Below are 17,469 nucleotides of genomic sequence, written 5' to 3'. Positions count from 1 at the left end.
AGTGTACCAAGGCCTCCGCCCGCATTCCAGCTGAAGTTCTCTCTGGCTCTCTCATCTATCTCTCTCATCTGTCTCTCTCGTCTGTCTCTCTCTCGTCCTCTCTCTCCCGCGGCCACGGCCGCTCACGTACTGCGCGCCTCACCTCTGCTCGTCCCGGGGAAGAACCACACTCACTTTCTCTTCCTCTGACTTTTTATACTCTCATGAGCTAGTGTGGCCCCATTCAAACGCTCAGCGCAAATTACCCACACCTGCTGTCAATCTGCCACTAGGTTACCATAGCGACAGGGACTCACCCAGGCTTTGGGACGGTGTTTCGCTTCCCAAATCTCAGCGGGGACATTTCTCTAGCAGGGATAGTCCCGGGCTTATTTGTCACCCCGTGACATAAACGACAACTTTTTTTGAAAACGATGTTGTGTGCACGATGTTATTTTTGAAAACGGAGGGGGAGAAATATTCGTTTCTCTAAATACCCGGCTATGTGTAAATGTGGCCTCAGAGTTCAAGTTTTAACTCAGAGTTGGTTGAACCTCCTTTCTGAAACAGGCCCCAGGAGGATTGAAATTATTTGTTACTGAAATAGTGTAGTAGATTTTTTTATTTTAACCCATGGCCATGAAAAGAAAGAGTGTCATGTAAAAGGTGTTAAAAGCTAAACTATTATTATTAAAATACTATTATATATATATCTCTCTATATTGTTCTGTTGTTGCGGGCCAAACGTTGAATGGAAAGGATGTATTACTTTATGTATAGTTGCAAGGTTGTGAATGCATTTGTCAAATATTTTTTGATGCATTCTTGGTTACTAATTAATTAGTTTCAGTTAATTAGTTTCAGGTGTGTTGTGTTAATTAGTCTCGTTAGTTCCTCTTATTTGCTCTGTGTATTTTATTCGGAAAAAATATGGTCACCCTATTATATATATATATATATATATATATATATATATATATATATATATATATATATATATATATACCTCAATTAAATAGGTTTTGAAAAATATTTTAAAAAACCAGCAAGGCTCAATCGTCCATTTCATAATGTATTTTAGCACTTCTGTCAGTGAAACAACACACTACGGCCTGTAAAACCTTGAAATAAATATAAGTAAATAAAAACTAAATAAAATAAGATTATTATTAAAAAAACATTTGTTTTATATTTCCCCACAAGATGCGTCATATAGCTACCACTCTGCGCTTTGAGAGGGATCTGGGACACGAGAGACCATCTCCAAGTTTTCTAATATCTTCATGTTTTCTCCTGATGTTCCAAGCAACTGACGCTTGTTGTAAAAGGTCTGAAGAGCGAATTTTATCTTCTGTGTGTAAGAGGTAGAGGAGGAAGAGTTTGTGTGTAAGAGGGAGAGGAGTCTCTTACAAGACATTTAGACTATGTTTGATTTTGTGCTGCCATAGAAAGCTAAACTAAACTGAAACTAAAATCACCATCGTGTGTGAACTGCGCTATACAAATAAACTTGACGCTATGTCTAACAAGCACAAACCTTTTAAACAGAATTTGATGTGCAAGCGAAAATGTATCTGTCCTACTTTACCACAGTAAAGAATGTGAATATAATTGGTGTAATTAAATGTGAACCAAAAGGGAGAAACGTTTATAATCCGCTGCGGAAATAGGTGAGATGTGAGTGAAGATTTGGAAAAAGAAAGGATTTCATGTCCAGTGAAATAACTAGCCTAATGGAATACTGTTAAATTCGCTGATAATCGGGTGACCAGATTGCAAAACAGAACACAAAGCTGACAAAGCTTAAATTTACGAGCTCACGTGTTATTCGGCATGAATCCAAATGTTTTCATGACTGCGATGTAACATTTAATTGCTAACCTATTATTTATTTTGTAAACAAAGTTTTGTGCTTCACTCATGTCATAATATTAATGTAAAACAGATACACATACAAAAAAAGTGTTTTGCATACCACCACCAGTGCAGATTCTCAAGTGTACGGTCACAGCCCTAGCACAGGTCACGTCAATTACTATCTGCACCCTTAAGGTAAGCGATATTTGAAAAACGCTGTTTGGAAGTTAGTCAGACCGACACACAAACAAACAACAAACGTGCGTAGCCAATCAGCATTAGGGGACGTATGACGGTGGAGGAGAAAGAACGAGCAAGAGGGAGATCTGAAGAAAGACTGCAGAAATAGAGATGAGACACAATACAAAAGAGAAAAGCTGAGAGGAAATCACTGGAAAATAAAGGGTTATGTCTGGGGCAAGAGTTTTAGGACTCGTGTTAATATTAGAAAAGCTTTCCAGTGCTGGAGAGGGAGAAGTGGGAAGGCCTGAAAACAGGAGGTTGCTTTGATTCACTCCACACGTATGTAACACAGGGTTTGAGTGTCATTATGTGTCTGGAGTTGCTGTGCTGTTGGCAACTAACTACCAACTCTGTGTATTGTACATACATTTTTTTGTACTTCCTTGTCATTCGTTCATCATCTGCACTTTATTTTCCGTGAAGCATTATTTTGTTGGGCTTCTGCTATGATAAACAGGCATCCACTCTTGGATTGTGTGCGAACAGAGGCCAGCTAGTGAGAGTCACACTGATGACTGTCAGTGAATACAGTGTTTGGCGTCATTGTTAGTGCACTCGCTTCGCTTCCTGGGGGATCGGGGTTCGAGAACGACTAGCGTTTTTGAAATATTGTTTACCCCACCTTTAAATTTGGTGCATAAACTCTGCTGTGAATAAAGACCCTTGGTAAAAATAATAATAAAAAAAAACATTCGGTCACTTATATGTAGGGGTGTAACGATACAGGGTTCATGGCAGGGCACCAGCAATAATAACACTAGATTCACTTTTAACTTAATAAAAACAACAACAATAATTTAACTTATTGAATTTATCTTTATTAACTTTATACATTGGCTTCACGTTTTCTTTAGAGCAGTTAGCACACCTGAGTAAACTAAACTTAAATAAATGCCTCCACTGTAGACAAGTCAGAAATAAACTGGTTTATCTACTAATTTTAACATGCATATAAAATGTAAAATTAAGGTTTAAGTTTAAGTTGCAAATATTATTATTACTACTACTGACAAACGTGAAGGGAACTTTTGCTCAATCATTTATTTGACAGATTCAAACACGTTTTGTCATTCATGTATAAGTATGTAAGACCCATATTTGCTCAGTGGTAATGTTTTCTCTTTGAATATAAGAGATTCCCTAATCCAACCAAATAGAACATTTCATGACTTTTTATAACTATGATATACAACTTGAGCCCAATGTCTGATTGGCGTTTATGTAAAGTGTAACTATGTTTGGGCAGATTATATGTTTAACTCCAAAAAATAGAAGGTTACAGGAAAAGGATGAGTGGCACTCTCATATTGGCCAATCACAGTCCTCTGCTGTCAGGATAGACCAGTCACAGTCGTGATAATACTTGTTATTTGATCCTTCAGTCACAGCTTAGAAATCGAAACCAAAAGTATTTAGTAAAACGCCATTTTAGACTGCTGCACCAACGACTACAAGTTCTATCATATTTCTTGGTAAGTCCAGTAATGTCCTTCTCATAACTTCCAAGAAGTTTTCATATACATATCTTGACGTGTGTGTGCATGCTTGTGCGTGTGGTATTTTTATTTATGATAAAACTCGATTGAGAGTTTACTGCAGTGCAGGGTATACTCGAGGCATGAGGCAAAAGAGAACGTTTATCATATAGTACATTTCTGCAAAACATGAATCAGTCCAGGTTTTAATGAGGTTTTCTCAACATTCACATCGAGGTCAACGTTTGTTTTCTATTTCGCTCAGTGTAGCCACAGGTTGGGTTGGGCCTTCCGAGGCAACGTGCTTCCATTCTTTAATTGTTTGCTGTTACCATGCTACATCTTCACCATGGAAACATTTGGATTCGTGCTGAATAAGAGAGGTACGTGAGAGCCCATTAATTAAGCCATATGTCGGTTTATTCTGTTTTGCGATCAGTGTTCATTGCTTTGGAACGTTGGAAGAAAACGCAAAGATATAGACGAGAGATGGGCTCTGTCCTTGGCTTACTTCCAACATTTCATGTACTTTCTATTGTTTCCATATTCAATGACTTTGCCTATTGTTTTTATTTGTAATGCACTTTTAAAGTTTGAATCACAATAAAAGCGTAATTTCATTTCTGCGTTACATTCTGCATAACCATTGTTGACCCTTTAATGTGTACTGAATTAATGTGTACTTAAGTTTTTTTGAAGTGTTGTTACAGGCCTATGTGTGCGGGTGTGTAGTCAAAAACCTGTTTCACATTTAAAAAGAAGATATCTTTTTTATCTTTTTTAACTTTTTATCTTTTTTCTTTATGTATCTGCAGTTGGTTTAGCCAGTCTATCCGTTTTTGTTTTGTTTTTTGACCTGGGCCCCTGTCAGTCAAGTTTCAAGTTCAAGACTACTTCCCATATACTAGAGAGAAGAGCCGCACCACCCCTATAGTGTTATACAGCCTTGTTGGGCAGGCATTCTTCCTCAGTGGCTACGTTTACATGCACAACTTTTGTTTCAATCAGACTGAATTCATTCCAAATGATGTATCAGAATTTAGTGTTTACATGAACGCTAAACATGTGATCGGGTTATGTGCGTGTTTAATATGTCACAAGCTTCAAATCGGAATATATTTTTGACATGCGCACACTGCGTGAATATACATTTTCCTGCTGTTTGCGCATAATAACCATTCTCCTACATAGGTTCTTCATTTGTTTTAAACAGCAGACTTGTAGTCATTTTAAGGCGAGACACTACAGGTGAATAGGGTAAAATTTTAAAATAATAGATATCACCATGAAACTTCCTCAGTTGATTACTTACACAAGTATATCAAAAAAATGTATTACAAGTTTTAGAAATGTGTGTTTAATTATGCAAATTAGGCATTATCTCATTAAATATACACTATTTTGCATATATTTTCTGTAGATAGATCTGAACATATGATAAAGCCAGGTGCACAATTCTTTTTTCATTTTGTTTATACACAAGATGGAAAAAAAATTCAGAGGGATTTCAGGATACCTAGGAAATCTAAATACTGTCCATAGCCTTAAAAAATAGATTTTCGCCATATTTTTTTTATTAAAATGTCACATAAATCAGGTCAGGAATGATTTATTAACAAATCCCTCTGAAAATATCTTCAGAATACTGCTAAGTGTATAACTGGAAAGTTTGGTGTACACAGGTGCTACATAGGCTGAGATGTTTGTACTAGAGAATGACAAAAAACTCATTTTGAGAAAACGGCAGTTAAAGATTTAAATAGCTCTAAATGAGATTTCGTCGTTAACTTTAAAATCCCCCTTTGGACATTCACGATTTGTTACTGATAGAAAGCAAATGCCCATATTTGGTTTACATAGCATTGTGCAGGAGACTCAGAGCTTTACAGCGATGCCGGTCATGACAGACTTCAGGGCAATTCCATGGAAATGTCAACCTTGCCATGAAAAAATTAAGTTATTATCAAAATATCAAAACCATTTCTAAGTTGTCCATTTGGGTCTGTATTTTATTGTATTGATGTGCTGTCATGTAAATTTTAAGAAAATTTCTGTCTTTATTCACCTCAGATAAGGTGTGCACAGACACTAAAATTGCTTTTTCAAACAAACATATTTCATGCTTTAAAAAGAGGGATCAAAGACTGCTTTTTTTTATAGGCTACTTTATGGTGACAGTAAGCAGTTTGTAGAAAGACGGGAGCATGACTGAGATATAAATGCAATCACTTTGTTATAACTGCATTGCCCTTTAAATTTATAAAGGATACATTAAGGAAGTCACAACGCTTCAGTGCTGTGTCACGTCCGTAACGATTTAAATAATAAGTTTATATTGTATAATAATTATTATTACTATTAATTTGAAACTTTTTGTACAAAGCCGAAATATGTCCATTCTAGTTATAATTGACAATTCATCTAACTTCTTTGCTCTATACAACCTAATTATGCGTTACGGACGTTACTGTTACGGACGTGACTGCGGACGCTTCATGTTAAATCATGCATGATTTGACCAGCGCATATTTGTTCAACATTGTTGTTACTGTTAAAAAAAAAAACGCACATATATTAAATTGATCTCTATTAGCCTACTGTACATCAGAACATTTTAGTCATCAGTTAATACTAGCATAATGTTACCATTATTACAGTCTCTGATCATCATCCGCACCAACTTTTTTTTTTACCAAATTTAAAAGCCGCACCCACCCGCCATCCGCTGATTGTTTCAAGGTATTTTGACAATGCAATGCTATGCTGATGTGAGCCGCGAGAAAGCCCTTGTCTGTTCTAGAAAGACTAATGATCCAATGCTGCAAAGATATTTAATGGCTAATGTATGAGGCATAAGCCTATTCATTAATTTATGATGAATGATGCTCTCTAGTTCACAATGCAATGTAAGCGCCTTCATGTCACGGTTATTGCTATATTTGCTTTTTACTTATTAAATAGCCTGCAATTGGTCGATGAAACACTTATTAAAATTAAGATACAATTAATACAAAACGAAATTCGCTTTAAAGAAAGTCTTTGTGCTTTCTGTTTTGAGGTCTCTGTGAAAGTTTGAAAGTCTTTTAGTGCCGCTTTCAGAGCAGTTGCGTCCGTAATTAAGAACTGTCACGTAACATTGTTTTTTCCTCATAAATGCAAACACGAAAAATAAAAGACAAAATTTTCAATCAAAATAAAAAATAAAAATCATAGCGTTTTGGGGAAAAAATGGATGGATTTATAGCGTTTTGAATTTATCAACAATATTGTTGTTTGATTTAATACTCATTGTTCAACATGTTCAGACTGAGCCAAAAAAAAACACACACACACACACAAAAAAAACATTTTAACATTTTGAATATTCACAAAATGTGTGGGTCTAGGTAAACAAATGTCATTTTCCTGAAAACTATTGAAATGGATTTATCATGTTTTGGAAAAGATCTCCTCAAATACACAATGTATATTTTATTTATATAGGTTTATTTTATCAAACATGTTTGGGGCCAGTCAATGGGTAGCCTAGCTACTTAAACTGCTTGATCGGTCCTATCGGTAATGATAGCCTACATTTTTTATTATTGCAAATGTTTTACATTTGTTTAATACATTTATTTCGTTCCATTACCACCAACCCGCGTTTTGAGTTGCCGGATCCAGTCGTCGATCTCGACTCTGGAGAATATATCGATATGATAAAAATGCAATATAGCTGCTGATGTATCTTAGCAATTCCGTATCTTTCAGGGTCTATAGTAAACACCACATTATCAAGCAATATCATGCCCATGCTGGTTAAATTTTAGCTGCATGAGAAGCGTGAACAGATAATCTATACCTAACAGGGTGATTTCAGTTGAAATTTGATTAATTGTGCAGCCTACCTTACTGATGTCTCAACAGTTACACATAGGTCACTGTTAAAGTTTTTAAAGCATTTTTTCTGATTTTACAGCGTCAGCCAAGTGTCGATTTCGGAATGGTCACGTCCATAACGGAGAGACGTCACGTCCGTAACGTCCGTTTTTCCTCATAAATGAAAAATAAAATAAAATAAATAATTTATGTTCTATAGAGAGCCAACACTCATCCCTTCAGTTAGTATTATATCTTTTGGCTTGTCCATTTTAATTCGCAGAATTTCTACAAAGAATGTTGTCTCCCAAAAACTCACGTCTTTTTTTTGTCACGTCCGTAACGCATGTGCATTTCCCTCATATTAAATATAAAACGCATATGTAGACTGATATTTTTCTAATGTCTGGACTCCTTTATTAAGGGAATATGGACATATAAACAGACGTTTAAATATATTGGTATTAAATGCATTTTCTGAGAATTTATATTTTACGTTTTGACTGCAAATGTCACGTCCATAACGCTGGAATTGCTCTTCAGTAAACAGACGGATCTCAGCATGTCAACATTGGAATGCTAACCTCTTGGTAAATTCAGGAGAAACTTACTGCCGAAAGTAAACAAAATGTAATAAAATAAACATCTTAATGTATATTTTCAACGTTTTCTTTTTGAAAGAAATAACAGTAAAATACTTAATGTTAAGGTCTGAATGGAACCCATTTAGGCTACCCATGAACATTAATACATAGAGGCAGGAAGAAGTACTTTAGAAACCAGCCTTTATTAATTATTATTGCAGAGATGGGGTTTGGGGCTGAGTCTGTGAGACTGTTTCTGGGGATTCACTTTTTATTTTACCTATCTTCTGCATTCTCCTTACCATTGTCTCCTGTTCTTCCCTCAGACTCGTCCCCCAGAAACAGTCCCACGGACTCAGCCCCAAACCCAATCTCTTAAAAATGAATAAAGGCTGGTTTCTAAAGTACTTCTTCCTGCCTCTATGTATTAATGCTCATGGGTAGCCTAAGGCCCCGTCCACACTACTGCGTTTTAGTTTAGAAACAGAGAATTAAAACGAATATGATCTCCGTCCACACCAGCGTTTTAGCTGCGTATTAGAATTGATCTCCGTCCACATTAAAACGACTAAAAAAACGCGGATCACGTGACCATTCACCAACACTGGGCATGCGCGTGCCGGTGTAAACACAACTTCATTGATAAAATTATCCCACCATGCAGTGGTTATTCCCGGGTTAACCCAAAACCGACGCTCCATGTACGGTCGATACCACCGCTGCACACGGGAATTGTCACAGATCGCTCGAATAATAGCTTGCCTCTGGTGCATGTAGGCAGTTATAGCATTGTAAAATGCAGAATTTACTTGCACAACAGCTGCTAGCAAAGATATACGCCATGAGTGATGACACCCAATCACAGAGCCGAGCATGAACCTCTACTACGTCATCGTTTATAAAGTCCTCCGTTTTGACCCGTCCACACTAAAACGCCCTCCGGAGATTCAAAACGAAAAACGGGTCGGCAGCGTTTCTAAACTTCTCCGTTTTGGGTCGCCGTTTTAGTGTGGACGGGAGGTGCAAACGTAGCAAAAGGTCTTCGTTTTTAAACGAAAACGCAGTAGTGTGGACGGGGCCTAAATGGGTTCCATTCAGACCTTAACATTAAGTATATTACTGTTATGTGTCAACAAGATTCAACAAGACATTTTCGCCTGGCTAGACCCAATGTTTAGATCTGTTGTGGTATTTTTGCAAATTAGCACATATACGTAGTTAGATTATGCTCCGTTTGTCCATGTTAACAAACAATTTAAAAAAAACCTGTAATACATTTTTTGTTCGTCTTGATGTAAGTAATCAATTTTCATGGTAATATCTAAAAGTTAAAAATTTTACCCTATTCACGTAAGAAAAATTATGAATAGGCTATATTTGGGTCTTTTTCGAAACTTTCCCCTAATGGGATTCTTCGGGGCTTTTTTTTCCTTACTCAGGACATATTGAGGATACAAAATCAGTTGAGTTTGCTTCTGTTGCAATTTGTTCAACCTTTTTTCATAAAATGACTGGACTATTAATATTTATCCATTTCTGGTCATAATTTGGAGTAAATGAGCATATGAACTGTTCTGTCGTGCTGATTATATTTATCACACAGTAAAAATGCCCCATGTCATCTGCGGGACAAACAAGGACTGGTGGAACGTTTTCCTGCTCAGTTACTATCCACTTCACACACGCAGTGAAAGGAGAATTTTAGAATGACAGGACACACACATTTATATGACACTTTATTCTATAGGAAAAACAGCTCGTTCTGCGAGTCATTCGTCATTACGCTATTTCAGCGTCATTGCACATGCGCAGTCCTTTCAGTTTCGGTTTTCTTTCCGATCAAGTGTTTACTTGTTCTCTCGATCGGATTAGAAAAGGAATAAACCAACCACTTACAATCCGATCGAAATTTCATTCGAAATTATTATCCGATTACAAACGGATTATTTGGTTGCATGTAATTGTAGCCGGCGTTGGTATTGACATTATTTACTTAATTGAATGTTTTAATACAATAAATTAACTTCATTACCAAAATCTCTCGGCACATCTCTGATCTGCTGCACTTCTCCTCTACTCTCCCCCAAACAACCACTATAATTTCGCAATAGACAGGTGAGTGAGGGTACTTGAACTCAGAAAACAATAAAAATAAAGAAAAATCTAACTTAATCTAACCATATTTTACATATGTTGTCGGCAATAAAACAAATGCATGTATAAAGTAGCATACGTATTCCTTTGATCCAGTATATGGAGCTTTAGTTTCCATTAATACTTCATCTCTAATTTCTATACTATAACAAAACCAAAATAATATTAAATGAAGGTACATAACCCATTAATCCTAGAATTATTTTTTAGTGGGTTACGTTAGTGACAGAGGTTCTTCATGCCACAGCGGATATATTCTACTAATCCACAACAAAATTACCACCTGCCTGGCATGTGATACTGTTTACAGCTAGTTATGTCGTAGTCACTTTGCGAAGTGCAAAGAAATTTGAAAATCCTATGAGCAGATTTCTTGATTTATTTTATTATTTTTATTATTTGTTTTCTTGTTAATTATGTGAGATTCAGGAACCCTGCATAATAGAAAGATATTGTTTATTATAATTGTTTTTAATTTTCCTCTTATGTATCATTTATGTTCTCAGTGTTTCTAAAGGGCTGAAAACCATGATTAAATCGTAGGAGAACACCGCTTATTAAAATGAGTCTCTACGAGGAGAGAGAGGAGGGAGATGTTGTTCAGAACCAGAGAACAACATCTCCAATGCCCAGCTGTGTGTCTATGAAGAGTGATAAATCCATGAAACTCCCGGTCACCTTCAGTGATGGAAAAGAGACCTTCAACCCCAGGTGAGACAATAAGACAGTGAGACAGTACTGGAGACAAGAGAAATAATTATTCATTAAATATCAGTGCCAAATAGAGATCATCGGAAATTAATGATGTTTTGTTAGAATGTTAGAATTTATCAGAATGCATCATGTTCAGTATCTAGCTGTGTCTATGAAGAGCAGGATTGGGAGGATTAGGTATATGATGTAATTACTTTTGGATTCCTTTAAGGTCACATATGTAAATAAAGTCAAGTAAAAAGCAATATCATCAAAGTACTTTTATTAAATATGAATTTTAAAATAAAACTAATAAAAAACTAGGCTATTAAAACTAAGCAACCGTGTCTTGTTTCACCAACTAGAGATTACACAACCCTGTATATGTATTTATATAAAAGGCTATACAGACATCTAGTGGCTACAGTATTATATTACAGATGTTTTTTTAATTATTATTTCTTTAACATACAAGGAAAAAATAATTATAGTTTAAACACAACATTAAAAATTCTACACCATCTACATAGTAGTCTATTTCAAAATACATGGCCGTGAAATTTATTAATTTCACTGACTGACCCTGTGGCGTTAGCGGTGGGAGTTCCCCTTTGTAGTAGAGGTCTTCACAGTGAACCCGAGACCCGTCGACCCGGGACCCGACCCGGGACCCGTACGGGTTCGGGTCTATATTTTAAATGATCAGCCGGGTCCGGGTCGGGTCCGAATCTATTACTTCGGGTCCCGGGTCTGTTTAACATTGTGTGTATAATACACGTGCGATCGGAGTCATCAGATCAGACTCGGAGAAAACCCGGCCGTGATTAGACACTGCTTGTGTTTTTTTTGTAACTTGCAACTTGTAAAATTAGGACACTCAAAATAAATTGCTTTAAAAAGCATATTTTAGGTTGATCCAGCTAGCGTGCATGTGCAGTCTCAAGCGCGTGTCATGTTTCTATGGCAACCAGTTACCAGCTTCAGTGAGGGACAGCCAAACCGCGCTTTAGCTTTTACAATATAAATTAACAACCGTCTTGTTTAATCTTAAAGTTTTAGTGGTCAGATTCAGACTCGATGTATATAAAACGAAATATCGTCAGCGGCCATGGCACTGAACGAGCAATCGTTATTATAACGTTAGTTCAAAAGGGCAAACAGTCAAAGTTATTATGCGAGTTAACTCGAGTCAGAATTTAAGTTAACATTACATGTGCAAAGTTGCATTTGTCATCCGTCACCGTGACATCAAGTGGACTTTTGAAGCTGAAATAATGAGTGGATTAAGCTTGGACTTGGAATAACGAGAGGAATAACATGAATAACTTTCTTGTCGGAGGATTGTAATGCATGATCACAGCCAGTCAGGTAACGTTACAAGGAAGGGAGAGGAGACTACTAAACTACCACGGCTTAAATTAGGTAAGACAAAAAGTTGTATTTTTCGCAACAGGTTTATTGACTTGTAATAGCAGTTTAAGGTGGAATATGTGACAATCGGGTCCAGTCGGGTCTGTGTCTTTCCGGCGGTTTCGGGTCCAGCTTTCAAATAATAGACGGGTTCAGGTCGGGTCCGGTTAGGCATTTCTCGGATCTGCACGGGTCCGGGTCCAGCTTTTGAAATAATAGACGGGTCCGGGTCGGTTCGGTTTAGCACATTACGGGTCTCTTTCGGGTTCGGGCACGAATTTTTGGACCCGTGAAGACCTCTACTTTGTAGGGACTCTCGTGTTAATTTCTACATTTACCATCTAATTTTCTGCTAGAAAGGTTACACAGAACCAGGAACTATAGTCAATCAGTACTTAACATGGGCGTAGATTACGCGGGGAACGTGTGTGTCCCCCCCCCCACACTTTTTATAAAATGTAAATTCATCCCCCGCACTTTTTCATAGGGCAAGTGTGTTCACGACAATTTGAGGTTTTTGCGTGCCAATGTGTAACTTGTACATCCAGATTTAAAATTCAAAGTGTCAAGATAGTTTATACATGACTTTCACGTTTCCATGGTAATCAGTCACTCGTGCATCACGACCCACGCCCATGCTCACACCCACGCTGTACCCATCACTTTCATAGAGGTCGCAACAAGTTCAAAATGGCAAAAAAAAACTCTTCACTCCTTTTTGACGAAAAAGTCAAGCACTGTAAGTTGTCATGTGGTATCCGAAATGTGTTGCACAATGATGAATAACTCTGCCTATTTCTCGAGTTGAAAAATTGAAATTGAAAATATTTACTACCCTCACAAACGTGTGATTATTTTCAGTCTTTTTTTATTCATAATGTCTTTTATTTTCACAGATATGTTATCAAAGCCCTTTAAATTAGAATAAAGATGGTGATTGTTAATGCTGAATTTGGATTTTCATGCATTAACAGCCACTATCTATCTGCTTGAATCAGGCAGCGTTGTAACGTGTAGCCTACATGATGTTTACCATATATAATTTGATCACTTTACAATTAAATATAAAAGTTTGTAGACAAACTTTAAGTTGTCTTGAAAAAGCCTAACCAGAAAGTTTGAAGTAGTTTTAAAAGCTTGAAGTTTGTATAATACAGTACAGTACAATATACATAGTATATACAATATAGTACAATATACAATACTATGTGCAATATATAGCACAGAACATCTTTCTTTCTTTCTTTCTGTTTTATTTCTTTAAACATAAATAGCATATTAAGCCAATTAAGCAAAAACCTGTCAACAAAGGTATAAGTATAACGCTTGACATTCTGTCCCCCTAACTTTTAAAAAGGTTGGCTACGCCCCTGGTGCTTAATATATCATTATTATGTTATGTAGCGTTTATACGCCCACGTATAAATATAATTAATTATTTTTCATAACGAATTATGAACAATAATTAATAATTTAATTATTTTCAGAATTTACTGTAGCAGAATCAATAGTATGATAATTTTATCAGTTCATCCAACGAACAGAAAGCATAACCAATTATTAACTCTAGGAAATATAATATCTTCCTGGCCAAGAAAGAATAATCCCCAGCTAACCATAAATTAAGAAATAAATTAAGGGTAAAAGCATAGGTAACTTAAATCGAAGTTCAAGACAATAAATTTGATAAGCACATACACAAGCAATCTCTTTTCAAATACAAACAATACTTTATTGATTATATACTAACACATACAGCTAATGTCTAACACAAACACACACAACACACACACACACATTCATACGAGTTGCAGAAAGGAAGAGAGTGAGGAAAGAGTGGGTTTAAGAGTGAAAGGATGAAATCTCACGATTCCATATGCACTTAGACATGACCTGAACGAACCATCAATCATTAATTTAACCCTTCTATCGTTTCTTAGACAGGTTATTAAATTTATAAATACACCAGTGCAGCTTTTAGTCTGGAGGTACTTGCTTGTCTTTGCGTTCCTTTTTGGGAGTTCCCTTCGTTGCGTAACAGAGGGTTCCCCCGGGTTCGTTCGTCGGCTGTGGTCTCCTTGTGCCTGGGTCTGCGGCGTTCCAGTCACGTGTTGTGCTGGCGGATGAATTGAAAGTCTTTGTCTGAAGCTGGCTTTGCAGAAGAAACGTGGCTCGAAGTCTTGTCGCAAAACTTAACTTAGAACCGAGACTCACAACGGAAAATAAAGGAAATGATAACTCAGAAAAGAAAAGAAAATTTAGACGAGAGTAGTAAGATGGCTTGAATAAATCTAACCCATCTGATCTTAATTTGGGTTGATCTGCTCGTCTGTTAACGTTACATGGTTACTAAAACCATCGTCTGCCGTCTCCGTCTTTGTTCTGCACTCGTTGAGAGGTCTTCTGTATCAGAACATTTTGAACGAACTTAGTGAGCAACTTAGAGAGGAACTTAGAGAGAGAGCGAACAGAGGGTTTCCCCGATTTTTAAACTCAAAGTTTTGTCCCCCTCCTGAAGAGAGCGGACCAATTAGACACTTGCTTTGTTGGTCTCATCGTAAATCATGCATTATCTGGGGGGGGTGTCTGTTCTCTCCTCTTAAGCAGAAAGAACAGAGGCCAGTTTAGACATGATTTCTAATTAAAAGAAGATCAAAACATATTACACAGATATCATTAAAGCCATCTTTTGAATCACGAGCATACGATCATACTGATATGAAACACAACACACTTTCATTCAAAACATCTAACAGTTATAACCATTAAATGACTTACATGGGATTAACGCATATTAAATGGACACATATATCGTAGAAACACATAGAATGATGTATGATGTTTTTATAAGTCCATTGAAAATTGTTCTTGAATGAGTTTTACGTATACTATAGGAAGAATCTCAGTTTTCTGGTTTAGAAGAGACAGAACTCTGTTTGTTTTGTTCAGAGGTCTTAAGGAGGAGGGGTCAGGAATGCTGTGGTGTCATTTCTGAACCAATTTGTCTTTTAAAAACCCCCTCATATTGACAAGTTCTTCCTTTAGCTGGGCTCATAAAAGTTCTTAGTTGGGGTTTTTCGTTGGTTAGCGTAGACCAGCTGGAGCCTGATTTTATGGCCCCGGATTGGTGATTTGACCCTGGAATGTGAGGACTCTTGTGTGAGACCTTGGTCTCTGTCTTTCTCTTAAACAGTCAGCGTTTTGGCAACAAAGCTTAGTATTGACCAGCTATTTAGTTAGTGTTGGGGGTCAGTTTTAAACAGCCCGACTGGTTGGCGCCTGGATCCCGTGACAAGATGAATGAGGATACGAAGTCCTGACCAAATCTTGAATTAATATTCTGTTTGAATTAATATTCTGGAAGAAGATTAGTTTGTGGTTGGTTCCTTCTCATTGTCGCTACAGTTAAAATACAATTTTTTAAAATAAAACCATTGTAATCCTGATAGCATTCCCATTTTTTACAAAATGTAAATGTAATCTGATTACTTTGTTTTTTGAAGTAACTAACGAATTACAGTTACCTTTTTTTGTATCCTGATTACGTAACAGCGTTACATGTATGGTCAACAATATTGTTATGTTAAAGGCCATTATGAAATTAAAATAATGTACATATTGTAAGTTATGATTGTACGGTACAATTAAATACATTTTACATTCAAACTGGGGTACATGGGGTGACAGAAGGGGGTATGTGAACAAAATGCTGAGTTTTGCCATTCATTTAATTTTACGACTTTAACATTAAAACTGAGCATGTATTTCTTGGTAAAATGCTGTGAATACATGACATCTGATCAAATTACCTCATATTTTGCGGTCAAAACTGACTGCATTCATACAAGCAGCATCCATATGATAGGTTATGTGCAGATTACGCTGCCTTGGTAAATCGCACTATACTGCCGTTCTCAACAGTGTACCTTTGTAAAAGTGGGGATTTAGCACTTACTAACACAAAGAACAAATATAGACACAGACTGCATAGAGATCGATTTAAGATTCAGTCTCTATTCAATACAAAAACATACCCTGTGTGAGTTCCTGTGTTTAATGTTGATCACATTATACGAATATCCACACGATTGCAAATGTGACATTGATTTTATACAACAGTTCAACAAACGAAAGGTATTAATATTAAGTAATGTTCATTTTAAACACAGTATTGTCAGTATTTTTTGCAACAAAATAGTAAACCACAAAACGAAAGCCACAGCAGAACTGCAGCACACAGCAGTGTTTGTGAACGAATCTGCAGCTTTGAACAATTCGTGTGAGTCAATGATTCAATGATTCATTCATAATTAGAGCTACTTGCTTCGTTAATGAATGAATGACTCGATGACTCGCTCGTAAAGACAGTGACTTGCCACCACCTACTGGCGGTTTTAATTTAATATTTAAAAGCATCATTTTGTTTTTACCATCATTGCCTATTTCTCTATTGAACATTTTTGTATTTATTTAAAGCATTATTTATTTTATAGAGGTATTTGTAAAGGTAAAAAAATGCACTGGAAAAATCAATTTAAGGGGGCAAATATTGTCCCTTATGCCGAGTTCACACATTGAATGATTTTAGGCCCGATTTTCGCTCGCCGACAGGTTATGGGAGATCGCTGACAAATGCCCAAAATCATAGGCAAATCGGTGCTCGTTCACGCGAGTGACAATCACGCAGAGTGCATTATCGAAGACGCTATATGAAAGAATCGTTGACGAGTTGCTGACGCCTGTGAGATATTTGCCATGCTAAATATCTGGACCTGTCAGTTATACAAAATTTGAAAGTTTGAATGTGTTCTGACTGAAAACTACATTGGCGATGATCTACAGCCAATAAGAGAGCAAAAAAACAGGACAGCGGGATGTTCGGCGAGGAGTTATAGATCAGAATATCAGTATTTTAATATATATATTTACAATTATATCAAAGAGAAACAAAGCACACACATTTGCTTGACCAGCAGCAACAGCAGCACATTGCAAAGTTATATATTTACCCCCAACTCTCTTTGCAGAACACACAATCCTTGTTCCCCTCGTCTCCCCAACCATTTCCTCCTGCATAATCTGTTTTTCTTTTTATCCTTTTTGATACAAATCAGCACACAGACAATTTGGATCGCAAGCTTCTTGCAGGCTATAATTTTTAATAACAATTTCAGTCTTGCGCGAGAACTCCGGTCTTACACACCCGTGAACTTGCG

The 17,469-nt window shown here is 36.7% G+C and overlaps 1 protein-coding gene across 1 annotated transcript in view; it reads left to right on the top strand.

Annotated features, from left to right (window-relative positions):
• The first annotated feature begins 3,470 nt into the window (after positions 1 to 3,470).
• LOC307157315 (NACHT, LRR and PYD domains-containing protein 3-like) overlaps positions 3,471 to 17,469 on the top strand; it is a 38,478-nt gene continuing 24,479 nt past the window's right edge. Inside the window, exons 1-3 of the mRNA XM_079869182.1 lie at positions 3,471 to 3,551; positions 3,820 to 3,937; positions 10,657 to 10,861. Of these exons, the coding sequence (XP_079725308.1) occupies positions 10,713 to 10,861 (149 nt within the window). The 5' untranslated portion in view covers positions 3,471 to 3,551; positions 3,820 to 3,937; positions 10,657 to 10,712. The remainder of the gene's footprint in view (positions 3,552 to 3,819; positions 3,938 to 10,656; positions 10,862 to 17,469) is intronic.

This window comes from Squalius cephalus, assembly GCF_949319135.1.
Source record: "Squalius cephalus genome assembly, chromosome: 4".
Taxonomy (NCBI): Eukaryota; Metazoa; Chordata; class Actinopteri; order Cypriniformes; family Leuciscidae; genus Squalius; species Squalius cephalus.
The sequence above is the reverse complement of the archived record's forward strand: the minus strand, read 5'-3'. Positions and strand labels throughout refer to the sequence as shown.